We start from the raw sequence: 13179 nt of genomic DNA on the forward strand, positions 1-13179 counted from the left end.
CCCAATAGGGTAGAATCCATTAGGATTAGTAAAATGAGCTCTCTATAAAAAGGGATATGGGACTAAAAGTGTTATAAGGCTAAACCCCTTAGTTGCCACCTCCCTGACTTCTCTCCCTGCTTCTTCCTCAACCGACTACCCCCCCCCCCCCAAGTGTGAGAGGGCAGCAAGAATGACTGCCCCTACTGTGTGGTGGTGGTGCATGAAGGTGAGGAAAAAATACGTCGCAAGAGGAGATACATCGTCGCTTCATCGACCGTGTGGATCACCTCTAAAGAGAAGAACTTAAGATTTCCTTCATCCACGGGCTAAGATATGTAAATTAGGAATATACGAGTTCCATTAGGTGAGATCGCCTCATATCTTATGTAATTTTTAATTTGACAAGTTTTTCGCTCCCAATCGTCGCATATGATCTGATATAAATCTATTTTTGGGAAACAAATTTTTGTTTTATTTTTCTATTATACATGTAATGCTCTTCCAGGTTTCCTAACAATAGTATCATCGCCCAAGCTTGGTTTAGGCCACCAATTTAACATTCTAACTAGCCTAATTTAGCCTGCTTCAAGCCCAATGATTTTCTTGACAAGTGAGTTTTGTTTCATCCCAATATCGACTTAAATTGATAAAAAATGACATCGATTAAGATTTTGATAAATCAATCATACATCTAGCATATTACAAAGCTTTCGACATGCTATACACTCTTCCGACATATCATCTGATCTTTCAACACTTCGTCGAAACTTCGAGTATATCATCTTTTTCTTTGGTATATCGTTTATTCCATCGGCATGTTGACTTTCTTACAACATCCAATCTTTTGGTGCAAAATCTGATTCTTCTGATATGATGCTCGAACTTTAGTATAAAGTTTAATCTTGGCATGTCAACCAATCCTCTAGCTCAATGTTTATTCTTCGAGATGATAATTTCTTGACACAACATTCAACTCTCCTACTCAATATGTAGCCCTTCGATGGTTCGATTATATGATTGAAGTATTTTCATATGTTACTTATCTCAAAAACATATTAATCTCGTAAACTCATCAATTGATTTTATCATCAAAATTTTATATTCAATATTCAAAAGCATATTTATTAAACATTATATAGGTCAAATAGTATATTATTCTGATTTAAGCCGATGGTAGAAATACATAAAATAATCAAAATTAATTTTTATATTTTTTAATGAGATTTTATTTTTTTCATCAATAAGTTTTTTTAATAAAATATTGTTAGGTCTCCTTTTATCATCTTCTTATACTATTAATAAAATTATGTAGCAAACATCAAAAAAGAATTTTTCTGAAAAAAACAGTTATTGTAGATTTGTTTCCATCAAAAGATGCTGAATTCCTAATCAAGTTTATACAAATAATTCATTTCACTATGAAAATTAATTTACCTACTTTTATTGGATTATGATAAAATTCAACTGAGACTACATTGTAATGTTACGATAACAAAAACATGATGGGGTGATGAACACTTGTAGTTCCACATCGATCGAAAAATAAGAAAATCTAAACTTTATATGTGTCATAGTCATCCTTTATTCTTAGAGACATCTTTTGGGATCCACTTTATAATAGTAAAACCATACAAACCCATATAAAACGAATAATTTCTCATGAGTTATTGTGTTTGTATTAATAACGATAAGTAATGACTTTTCAGGGACCTATAGGATACATTATTTAATGTCATGTCACTGATGGAAATCTCAAGGTAGCATACAAGAAATTATTTGCTCTCTATAACTACTCAATATTAGACTATCATAAGAACTTAACTGTTGAATCCGTATAATCAATCAGACACAGTGGCATATGAAACAGAGACCTCCATATCATAAAATTGTCAAATGTCATAATCACAATGATCGTATAAAGAAAACTGCAACAAAGCAATTGCACCAGTTCAGTGATACAAACCAACTTTTTGCACCTCTACTTTTGTGCCACATGAGAAGAGCAGATTTATGAGTGATTATATTGGCAGACCAAAAGAGTAGTAATCTGCCCACAACTTGTCATTATTTATTAACATATGGATTTATGTTTTAGTTGGATTAAATTCATGATCAAGAGACCTTCACATTGCCTTGAACTTTACAAGAGAAACAAAGCATTTATTTTTAACTGCTTTGGACATTGATGTAGGATGTGGTGGCTAATATCAGAGTTCACTTCAATATTTTCACATATACCACTGCTATTTTTCTTATTCTTATTGTGATTGCCTGAAACTAGATCTTGGTTAATTTGTCACTAGCTCTTGTAAAAATATTATGTTTTGCATTTGCTCCATCACTTAGAGCTGTCCAAGCAAATTAGAGTATGTTGGGTTGAGTTGGTAGGGATTTAGAAAGGTTTATACCTGGACTTCAATATATGACCTACCTTCCAATCATTGTCCAAAGGTCGATTCCTTAGCTGCAAGCTTATATGGGTGTGCATCCACTGCACTGAATGAGATAAAAAAGAAAACTCTTTATTAGTGGTGCCATCTACGGTTACATGATTATGAGATAAGCATATTTATAAATATACACATCCTTCAGCAATTTGCATATGTACTTACAGAAGTTGGCATTTGCATGAGCACTCTCTGCCCCGCAGGTATTCTGTCCAAAATATGAGCTTTTGAAAAATATAAAGGCAAACCAAAAATCAAAATTCAATCATGTAGCTGGATGAGACCTCTGTTCACTTAAAGGACACATTAACAGACAACTGGAAGAGCATGACACTTCTTCCATAATTTTGCTTGATTAAGTGGTAGATATCAAAGACTCATACTGTCAACCTTCTGCAGTATGGTGGAGTGTCTAATTAATGGTCTTTCAACCCCACCAATTAGGGATTCCATGGCCATGTACCAATCACCAGCTGTAAAGGGTCTTTTGATTGGAGCCTGTGTTGAATGTCAGTAAGAAAGTTCTTGGACCATCAGCTTGTGCCTAGCTTAACTTGCTCATCAAACACATGGATGCTTATATCATCAACAAGGGATAGAAAAAGAAAGTAGAGTTGCCTCTTGAGGTGGAATATTGGAAGACCCTCAACATTGGCAAAAAAAAGTTTGTGGTGAAGCATCTCAAAGTGGGCTCCACGAGATCAAAATCTCATTATTCCTTGACAAAAGGGAGGAACTATTGAAGAGGGTTTCTCCTCCAGAAAGCATGCTGTTTTGGAGGATGAGGATCCTACAGAAGTCCACACTGCTTCCATACAACATTATCCTACATAGGTCTTATTGCTCACTGGAATAAGCATAGTCTCAGGTGGAAATCAAATATAACTCTCTGCGAAAGCATTTGACTACTTCTAAATGATAGCAGTAGTCAAAAAAGAGAAACCCTGATCAACTGAGTTCTGCTAGTTCTATTCCATGTTGAGAACACATAAATACCAGTCTTAAGGAATTTTCTTCTCAGCTGGACCTTATCAACTGAGTTCACCACAAAGACTGAAACACCTAATCTGCAAAAGAATCAGTATTGATGTAAATATCAAAGCTGTCACAAAACTTGGTATCGATCTAGACCATTGACATTTACAAGATGCACTAATGAGCTAAGGAATGGACTTGCAGACACTGGAAAGGATGAAACGTTGCCGAGGGTGGGAGGTGTGGTGTTCAAACTATATTTAGAACATGCAAATATAGATATGCATTCAAGTAATGGTAAACTAGGAGCTTAGAGACCCTGAGTTCCTCACCTTTTCTTCCCGACATGATGATGTTTGATATATAGTCACTGAACAATCATCATTACATGCTTTGCACTGGACAATAGCAATTTATAGGATAATTGAACGGGGATGTAAGTTTAGAGCTTTTCTACATATCTTTTATTTTCATTTGAAGGAAAGATCCATTCAACATGCAACTTGTGACACAACATATGTCATCAATAAGGATGAACAACAGCCAAACAAACAAAGGTCCATGTCCCCAGATAGAAGCCAAATCCCTCACACATCCTGTGTCACAAGAAGGAAAAGCATCTGTCATGATAGACACGACCCAGGCGGCCAACTCCTCTTAATCATTCTTCCACATACTCTTCCTCATCTGCTGTGGCATGTTGGTACTGCTGGTACTTGGCCACCAGATCATTGATATTGTTCTTTGCCTCAGTGAACTCCATCTCATCCATACCCTCTCCAATGTACCAGTGTAAGAAATCCTTCCTCCTGAACATGGCTGTGAACTGCTCACTAACCCTCCCAAACATATCCTGGATGGAAGTCAACTTCCCAACAGAAGTAGAAGCCATCTTCACGCGCCTTCGGTGGAACGTAATGTCACAGACACTACACTTGGGACGTTCAGTATCCACTCTTTGAAGTAGGAAGAGTTATTATTATGGACATTGAGCATCTGCTCATCAACTTCCTCTTTGCTCCTCTTCTCACAGAACATGGCTGAGGCAGAGTTAAATACCAGCCGGGGCTCGGGTCAGCTGCACAAGTCATGTTCTTGGCATGCCACATTTGTTGGGTCAATTTAGGAATGGTGAGGGCTCGGTATTGCTGTGAGCCCCTGGAGGTCAGGGTTGCAGTGCAAACCCTACCATAAAGAAGTGGTTTACAGCAAGCTTCCAAAGACCAGAATTAAGATGGCCAGTGAATCAAAGGCAGCATGTGACACCACTTATTGTAGCAGAGATAAGGTGTTTAAGATCACCAACTGAAATATATGACACATTGCTATAGGATCAATGAACAACATCAAAGCCACAATGCAAATTGGAAAAATAATTTTGAACCCAAGGAATGGAAACATTTATTCAAGATTCAAGGAGCTAAATGGTAAAAAATGTCTTAACGCATGCATTTTGGATTTTTAAATAACAAAATTACATGTTCCGTTACAGAAAATGACTTGCACCCAAGACTTAACAGAAAAAGGAAATAGATAAATGGATCAAGTGAAAAAGAGATAAGGGAGAAATCAACAACTACATATTACTTTTGACTCACAAAAACTTTATCAGACTTGTAGGTTTGAAAGAGAGCATTAAAAAATTTTAGCCAAAAGAAAATAATATCAGTGTCCATAATTTCTCCTTCTATAGAGATGGTCAGAAAAAATGCAAATCTTCAGCAGGCATGAAAGAATTTGAAGAAGCAAGTAGTACTCACATGTGGGGTTAGGAAGCTTGATATCATACAGTGCTTCATTGTCAAGGACCAAACACTCATCAGCATTCTCAACAAGTTGATGCACAGAGAGGGTACCATTGTGTGGCTCCACAACTGTCTCAGACACCTATTTCCAAATTATGACTGATGTCTAACCAGAGACAGGCAGCTATGACAGGCTTACGACCATATAATGTACATTAACTTGATAACAGATGTTGTATTACCAAATAACAGAAAGATGATAGAAAACATGAACAAAATAGGTTCCAAACCATTTTATCAGCACCAAATAACAACTGTAGTGAGATCAGCACCATCCGAATTGATGATTGGCCACTGGAAATGCAAAACTAAACAGCTGATACCAAGTAAAAATGCACCAAAACTGGTATCCTATAGAACAAAAGAATTTCTTTGTCAAATATACACACAACTGTTTCCTCTGCACTAGTTTTACATCAAAGGCTTGTGTTCCAGTTGCTATAGCATGAGATATTATTGGTCCCGTAGCTTATGCCCACAAGGTCAGGGGCAGACATATCTGTCATCCATCTTTTTGCTCCACCAGATTCTCCTAATAGATTGTAAGCATAAGATGAATACCCAACCTCTGCTGAGCATGAGCTTGTGAACCCCATCCTTATCAACTTCTGTGTCCTAGATAGTACTACAAGGCTGGAAAATGTGGAGAAACTATTACCGACAAAAACATCTGCTCGTGAGCATACTTCGTAGTCGATTGCAGACTGTATAAGGTAAGGGTACTTCTTATATATGCCCCAGACTCCCAGCCTCTTTTTCTCTAAAGGAAGAAGGCCATCGTTCCATCCACTTAATATTGAATCATCCTCTAAAAGGGTGTCAGCAACTGCAAGATAAACCACAACAGGCTGCTGTATGCTGGTGATTTGGGATACTCTTTCCATTATCTCCTCTTTGCTGCTGCAGATTTGTTCGATTCTCAGTTTCTGCTCCAATTTCTTACAGTGGATCATCCAGTCTTTCTCTATCCTCATGTGAACAGCTACATAAGGCACATGCTGGCCAAGTGAGCTATCTGCACTTTCTTCATTCTGAGAAGCATCGATTTTATATCTGACCTTGCTACCTACCTCTCTGATCTTTGAGATGACCTTAGCCACCTCATTTTCTATCTCGTCGACTACCACAAGACACTGGAAGATCTTTGCATAATCCTTAACTGGCCAATGGTCATGCCAAAGGAAGGGATTCTTTCCCCCAATGCGAATAACTTCAGAATTGTCGACTGACTCCTCTCTGCATTGTTTTAACTGATCAAGATCTCTTTCTTTCGTCCACTTCCTACCACTTCCCTTCTGGATCTCAAATGGCATGCTATGATTCAAAAGATCAGAATACCGTCCCAACCGGACAAATCCATCACAGAGACAATTGAACTTATCAAATTGATATATCTTATCGAATGCCATAGGTTTCAGCAACTCGACTTCTTTGTAGAATAGGGATGCGCTCAAGCTAGGCATCAGAAGAGTTCTGTTCAGAAATCTCGCAGTCAAACATGCCCTGGCCAAAGCTATTTTCTGATTGTTCAATCCCCAAATAATCTGAGGAACCTCAAGGAACTTGTCTCTCCTAACAGCATGCTGCAAGTTAGAAGCTGCAGACATGGCAATCCAATTAGAGGTCCTCCATGGAAGCCAATTGGATCCAGTGAATGGATAAATGACAGTTGTGAACACAAGAACTAATATTACCAGGATGAAGCATCTAAAAACCATACACTTCATGTAGCGACTGCCCAGCTTAAGTAATTCAGTGTTTGCAAAACTCATTGTTAATTTGCTCGATTCCTTTCTTATGCTAAGAACCACTATGCTCCTGACATTCTTGCTGCATCACCTCAAATGCAGGGATAAGCTGTCTAAATTTCCTTCAAAGTCCTGTCTCACTAAGAATTATATCAGAAGAAATTCAAGAACACTAAATGCATTAAGATCAACCCCTTGAAATCAGACCTTAGCAAATCTTTCATAATCCCCTTGTAAGTCAACTCATGAAACCTGCCAAATGTCAAATACCCAGAAACCCTTAGCCCTCACCAAATGGACCAAAGATGCACCAAGGTTCAAGTTTCTATGGTGCCATATATCTGAATCCCAATCCTTGGAAATGGAATCCTTCAATGATCTTGTGGTGTTCTGCAAGTCTCAAGCACAAAACTTTTAGAAACCGCACATTCTTATATTCTTATTGTGAAAATAGATTTTTAAAAAATGAACAAAACTTCAACGGTCTTTTTTGTGTTCTGCAAGTCCCAAGCACAGAACTTTCAGAATCTGACATTCTTGTATTCTTGTTGAAAACAAGAATACAAATCAATATTTCTAACTCTGAACTAAAAAAAAAACCAAGTGCCACTCTTATCTGTTTTCAAATCAATAAGATTCATGAATACACCGTACTAAGATCAAACAACTGATCTCCTTGAAGAGCAAAAGCAATATTTCTAATCGAATCCTACATAATAATCTGCAAATTGCTGATAAAATACAGCAGTTGACAATAATCCTAGGCATGCAAAACCACTTGTCAGTATGATCTCTTCAAAATGAAATAATCCCACTGGGAAAACTCCCATCTCTCACAACTTCCTAAGAGAAGGTAAATCCATTTTAGCAAAAGAGACTGAACAAAAACCTTCAGATACACAAAACAAAACCGCTCTACCCGTAGAACACATCGATCCACAACACAATTCGAGGAGATCTTGGTAACACTCAATGAAAGTGGAAGACCTCCCATCAATTAGAAGAACGGCCTAATAGAAATTGCATACCAACAGGCAAAAAGGCAGAATTTTCCGTTCCAAAGAACCAATTTCCTGCAATTACACAAACAAAAAGAAAAGGCAGAAAGTATCCACACAGAAAAAAAGAAAAAGAAAAAGCGATAATCAGAGACAGAATCCTTCATGAGGGAAAAAAAAAAGAACGACTTTTGTATAAAAAAAAAGTTCTTCGGAATATCACATCTCAGTACAGAGGGAAAATTTCCGATCCTCGAGTCCTAGAAAATAGTCAGAAAAGAAAAAACCTAGGCGACCCTGAAAAAAGACATCTCAACATGGTAGAGGAACAGAAAGACATCATGAAAGAATAAATGAATCAATTATATGAAGAATTGCATCATCAAGAACATACCCTGACACAACCCCTTTAATGCAGAAAAACCAGATCAACCCACAGGGCAGAAGGGTGGGGCAATCTCTCCCTCGCACACAAGTGGAAACAACAATTAATAGGGCTTCAACCTTGGCCTCACGACCAGCTCCAGAACCAAAGTACATGATATATGGAGGGCTAATGCAAATAAATTCATCTCTCTCTCTCTCTCTCTCTCTGAGGGGTCTGCAAGGGCCCCCTTTCTGCTCTAAAATTAACGAAACGCTCTCTCTCTCTCTCTCTCTCTCTCTCTCTCTCTCTCTCTCTACATAATATATATGGAAAAGGAACATAAGGAAGCGGAACAGTTGGCATGTGGACACCAACTGTCGACAGGCCTGTTCTAGGGCTGCCATAAATGCCCATCGTTACCCATTCTTCATCATTGTGGTGGTAAGTTTTGGAATTTAGTCACGGCCATGTTGGTCAGGCGTTGGTAAAAGCTCCCTAATTCTTCTCTGTCTCTTTGACCAAGGAGCGGAGACCGGAAGCTCGATGACAACTCATTACCGCAGCATGTGCGTTTTGTAGACTTTGATCATCCTTGTGTGAGCGCGCAGTGGTGACCTCTAATAAGCTAAATAGAAAGAAAGACATCACATAAATAATAATTAAACATTTTGTTAAATAGAAAGAGACCAGATATAAGATTTAAATTGATAGCCTATTCTGTCTGATACCAGACAAATTCCAAAAATTTAAGTTGGTAGATAGATACATACCTAATATATGTTCCGGAGTTGTTTTTCATCTAATAGGTATCTTTCTCATGTATCTTTTGGCAATGTTCACCAAAGACAGTCCACGAAGATTGTGCAAAATCTTTTATGACAGGTATAATATCACAGCTTCAGTCACAGGATCCCTGTGAGCATTACACAGTGTAGCTGTCTGACACAATAAGCATGCATCATTCGTCGTACAATGCACCGCATGCAGCCGCCTACCTCCGCACCTTGAACCTAACTCCCCACGGAAGAGGGGATGCATCATCTTTATACTGCAGTATTGACGTGTGTTCCTCTTTGAACAATTACAGCCCACCGTCCATGATATCAAGTATTTGCTCGACCGAGCAGTCAACTACGTTGCTATGAGGGTCAACCCTCCAATTCCGATGAACCTTGATGTGTAAGTGTTCCTCAACTCGATCCCCTATCTTTCTCTCTTTTGGGATGCGTCGGACATGCAGATGCCGTGATTAACTAATACTGGTAAGTTTAGGGGAGCATGTAATTAACTAAATTCCTCTGAAGATCTATTGCAACACGAGCATGGAGGGAAATTTCACAAACACTTGGTAGGCAAATGTTCCAAACACACTTAATATAACTGGATAAGGCAAACAAAACAGCAATAAGACAAGAGTGAAAACCACACTGTAAAGGTATTCATTTATGCATCAACTAGAAGAAGAAATTTGCGACTGTTCATGTCAGAGTACAGAAAAGCATAAACATCTGTAAGCAACTCAAAAGGTTAGCAATTACGCATCCGAAAGGATAACTACATCATCCTCACTCCATGGCATGAAGCACAGAGAGTTAGAGAATGGCAATCTACAACGCTAGTGAACAGAGAAATTTAGTACTCACCTGTAGACATGATGAGGAAGGCATCGCCCGATCTGCACATGGAGGTAACAAGTGCACCAAATTTGTGAAGTGCACAATAATCTTACGAAAATACATAGATGAAATGGTCAAAGCAATCATGAGGTCAATGTTCAACGATCTCACATGTCTCCACCTCCAATTCATTATTTCCCGTCTCTCCTCTCTTACATGTTTACCACGCAGAAGAATTAAATTAATTTCTAGGAAGTCTTGTGGCATGTCAGACATCACTATAAATTTGAACTTTAATTGTCAAATTTAAATTCATCAAAATGTGTGGTCATTATTTAAAATTATTTTATGACATATTTATCTATTTAGTGATGTTGTTACAGTTTAACTTTTAACTTTAGGTTGGAAGCAGATTTCAATCATTGATCCATTTAGTGATGTTATTACAATCTTTTGTCTTCCTTTTAATGCAAGAAAATGCATCAAATGATAATTTTACAATTACATGAAATTAAATAAATCATATACTCTTTCATTATTTGGAGGAGGATTGATTTTAGTATACAGTTTTGAGTATGGTCTTTTTCTAATGTTATTCTTAATTGGCTTTCTATTTTTATAAAGTTGAGATCTTCCTTACCGAGATAACATGTTCAATCAAAATCAAATTTTTTATTTTTTATACTTTTGCTTTATTTTTAAAATTAACTAGAAATATTGAAGATGTTGACAACTTATAACATATCTAAAATACTCCTAAACTAATCAAAATTATTTAAATAAAAAAAAAGATAAAAATGATCCAATATCAATAAATTTTGGAAATAATTGGAACCACCAAATAAGATGTGCAATTAATATTAAATGTAATATAATTCAAACACACCATTATCTCTCATGAGTGACGTATTAATTACTGAGAGATATGATCAATAATTAAAATTAATAAATATTGAATTAAATGAGCAAGAATTCAAAGTGTTTAAGCTATTAAGGAAATACTCCATATACAGTAAGTTCTAACAAATAAACAACCTTAAAAAATCTCCATCATAATATTGTTTTGTCCCAAAACGTCCACCAAACTATACATATAGTATGTTATCCACCAACTAATATTTAAAATACTTCAATTTTCTTTTTATTACTTGACTATCTAGTAAAAAAGGGAAACATTGATTAATAATAATAATAATAATAATAATTATTATTATTATTATTTCCTTAGTTATTTCAAACAGTCATTTATTATCTCTTTGAACTAAAATAAATCATTTGTACATGTCTTAAATTGTTTCTTACACCATTTATCTCTAAAAAATAATTAATTCTTTTTATATATCACTTGTCACTAGGAAAAACCTACCTTTATAAGTTATATCATCATTTAGTATGTTAAAAATAAAAAAATATATAAAATTAGGAATTTAGTCCATGACTATTATTTATCCCCTTAAATTTAAGTTTAGCAGTCAACCCTAAAAACTAATATAGATAGAAATCAATGCTATGATAGAGACATTAAAACTCTAAATTAGATTATTATATTTGTTGGTGAAATATTATGACAAGAATATTAAAATTATATATATATAAATTAATTTTATAAAAAATATAATTTGATTTTAACTTGAGTACAACTTGAACGTAAGAAGTCATATCCGATCTAACTCGATCCGAAAGGGTTCCAATCCGAATCGACTTACTCGGATTGAGAAATCTCCATTCGATCGAATCCACTGATCGATGAGACTTAAAATAACTCGGACATTATCGATATTTTCAGGAAAAAAAACGCCACCGGTAAAAATTAAATATAGGCCGCTATTGGATAAAAACCACCATTAGCGCCTTTTTTCGGTAAATTGCCCCGAATAAATCTATTTGGCGTCCGATCAGCGGATCTTAAGTCTTGACACATCTCAGCCCTCCGATGAGCACGTATATTTCGGTAAGCTTACCACGATACGGCGATCGGAGCAACCCTACTATAAAACAGGGCCCCAGATCTTGAGTTCCTTTGTTCCCCCTGTTCTCCCGCTCCGTCGGCGACCCGAAACCTATCCCTGAGACGCGATCCGGCGAGCGGCGGCGGCGGAGAAGATGAGGGAGATTCTCCACATTCAGGGCGGCCAGTGTGGGAACCAGATTGGGGCCAAGTTCTGGGAGGTTATATGCGACGAACATGGTATCGACGGCACGGGTAAGTATTCGGGTGACTCTGACCTCCAGCTCGAGCGGATCAACGTCTACTACAACGAAGCCAGCGGCGGTCGCTACGTCCCCCGCGCCGTGCTCATGGATCTGGAGCCTGGCACCATGGACTCCATCAGATCCGGACCCGTCGGCCAGATCTTCAGGCCTGACAACTTCGTCTTCGGCCAGTCTGGCGCTGGGAACAACTGGGCCAAGGGGCATTACACGGAAGGCGCCGAGCTCATCGACTCGGTCCTCGACGTTGTCAGGAAGGAAGCCGAGAACTGCGACTGCTTGCAGGGTATGGTTTTCTCCTTCGAAATATCGTAGTGCTTTGTGTTCTTCCACGATCTGAGAATACATTACTGCTTTGAATTTAACTAATGCAGAATGTCCGTTAATGTGTTGAACCATCTTCTATTCTTTATATCTTTAATGGACACAGACTGATCTCCTTTTTCAGTCATTTGACTTGTACTTCATTAACGTTTCCTGTTTAAGTAGCGTGATTATCTCAGCCCCACCTTTTTATTTTTTTTATTAATCTAGAGGTTTTCGATGTGATAAATATGAATGTACTGTGCAAATATTTTTTGCTTTTTTATATATCGTGTAATTTTGGAATTTATAAATAAATGAAATTTTACTAAATAACTAATGGTAATTTGTTAGTCCTTGCATTTTTTTCACATTGAGTTATACTAACAGATATCTACTTCATTGTTCAGTGGTTTGTGTGCATTTAGTTTCCAGCTTGAATTCTCTTAGATTTGTGGGCTTTAAGACATTCATATATGATCATCTATCTATGTTGTTGCATGATAATATGAAATTATAAGACTTACACAGATTTGTATGTCTAGTATGTTTAATTTTATTGATTGTATATATTTTACACAAATGTCATGTAAAATATTACAATGCAACAACATGGATGTCCCAGCGTGGATGTTTGAAAACACAACAATACTGGAGGCAGATCAGGAATAAGCACATGATGGAATGAGAAACATGTTTGGACTTCTATTCATATATATATAATACA

The 13179-nt window shown here is 37.0% G+C and overlaps 2 protein-coding genes and 1 pseudogene across 3 annotated transcripts in view; 1 reads left to right on the plus strand and 2 right to left on the minus strand.

Annotated features, from left to right (window-relative positions):
* Nucleotides 1-3788: 3788 nt before the first annotated feature.
* Nucleotides 3789-5484, minus strand: LOC103969636 (tubulin beta-3 chain-like; annotated as a pseudogene).
* Nucleotides 5361-8619, minus strand: LOC135596503 (O-fucosyltransferase 23-like). Of its 2 annotated transcripts, none has more exons than XM_065088553.1 (3): nt 8350-8619; nt 7165-7347; nt 5361-7089 (listed from the first exon to the last, which is right to left on the minus strand). In XM_065088553.1, exon 3 carries the CDS (start codon nt 6979-6981, stop codon nt 5626-5628), a length of 1356 nt encoding a protein of 451 aa, XP_064944625.1. In that variant the 5' UTR covers nt 6982-7089; nt 7165-7347; nt 8350-8619; the 3' UTR covers nt 5361-5625. The 2 variants fall into 2 exon arrangements, with proteins under 2 accessions (XP_064944625.1, XP_064944628.1); XM_065088556.1 differs by having other exon boundaries at nt 5361-6806; nt 6904-7347.
* Nucleotides 8620-11952: 3333 nt separating this feature from the next.
* The window catches only part of LOC135596512 (tubulin beta chain-like), a 3939-nt gene continuing 2712 nt past the window's right edge, over nt 11953-13179 (plus strand). Inside the window, exon 1 of the mRNA XM_065088563.1 lies at nt 11953-12435. Within this exon, the coding sequence (XP_064944635.1) occupies nt 12042-12435 (394 nt within the window). The 5' untranslated portion in view covers nt 11953-12041. The remainder of the gene's footprint in view (nt 12436-13179) is intronic.

This window comes from Musa acuminata, chromosome BXJ1-2, assembly GCF_036884655.1.
Source record: "Musa acuminata AAA Group cultivar baxijiao chromosome BXJ1-2, Cavendish_Baxijiao_AAA, whole genome shotgun sequence".
Taxonomy (NCBI): domain Eukaryota; kingdom Viridiplantae; phylum Streptophyta; class Magnoliopsida; order Zingiberales; family Musaceae; genus Musa; species Musa acuminata.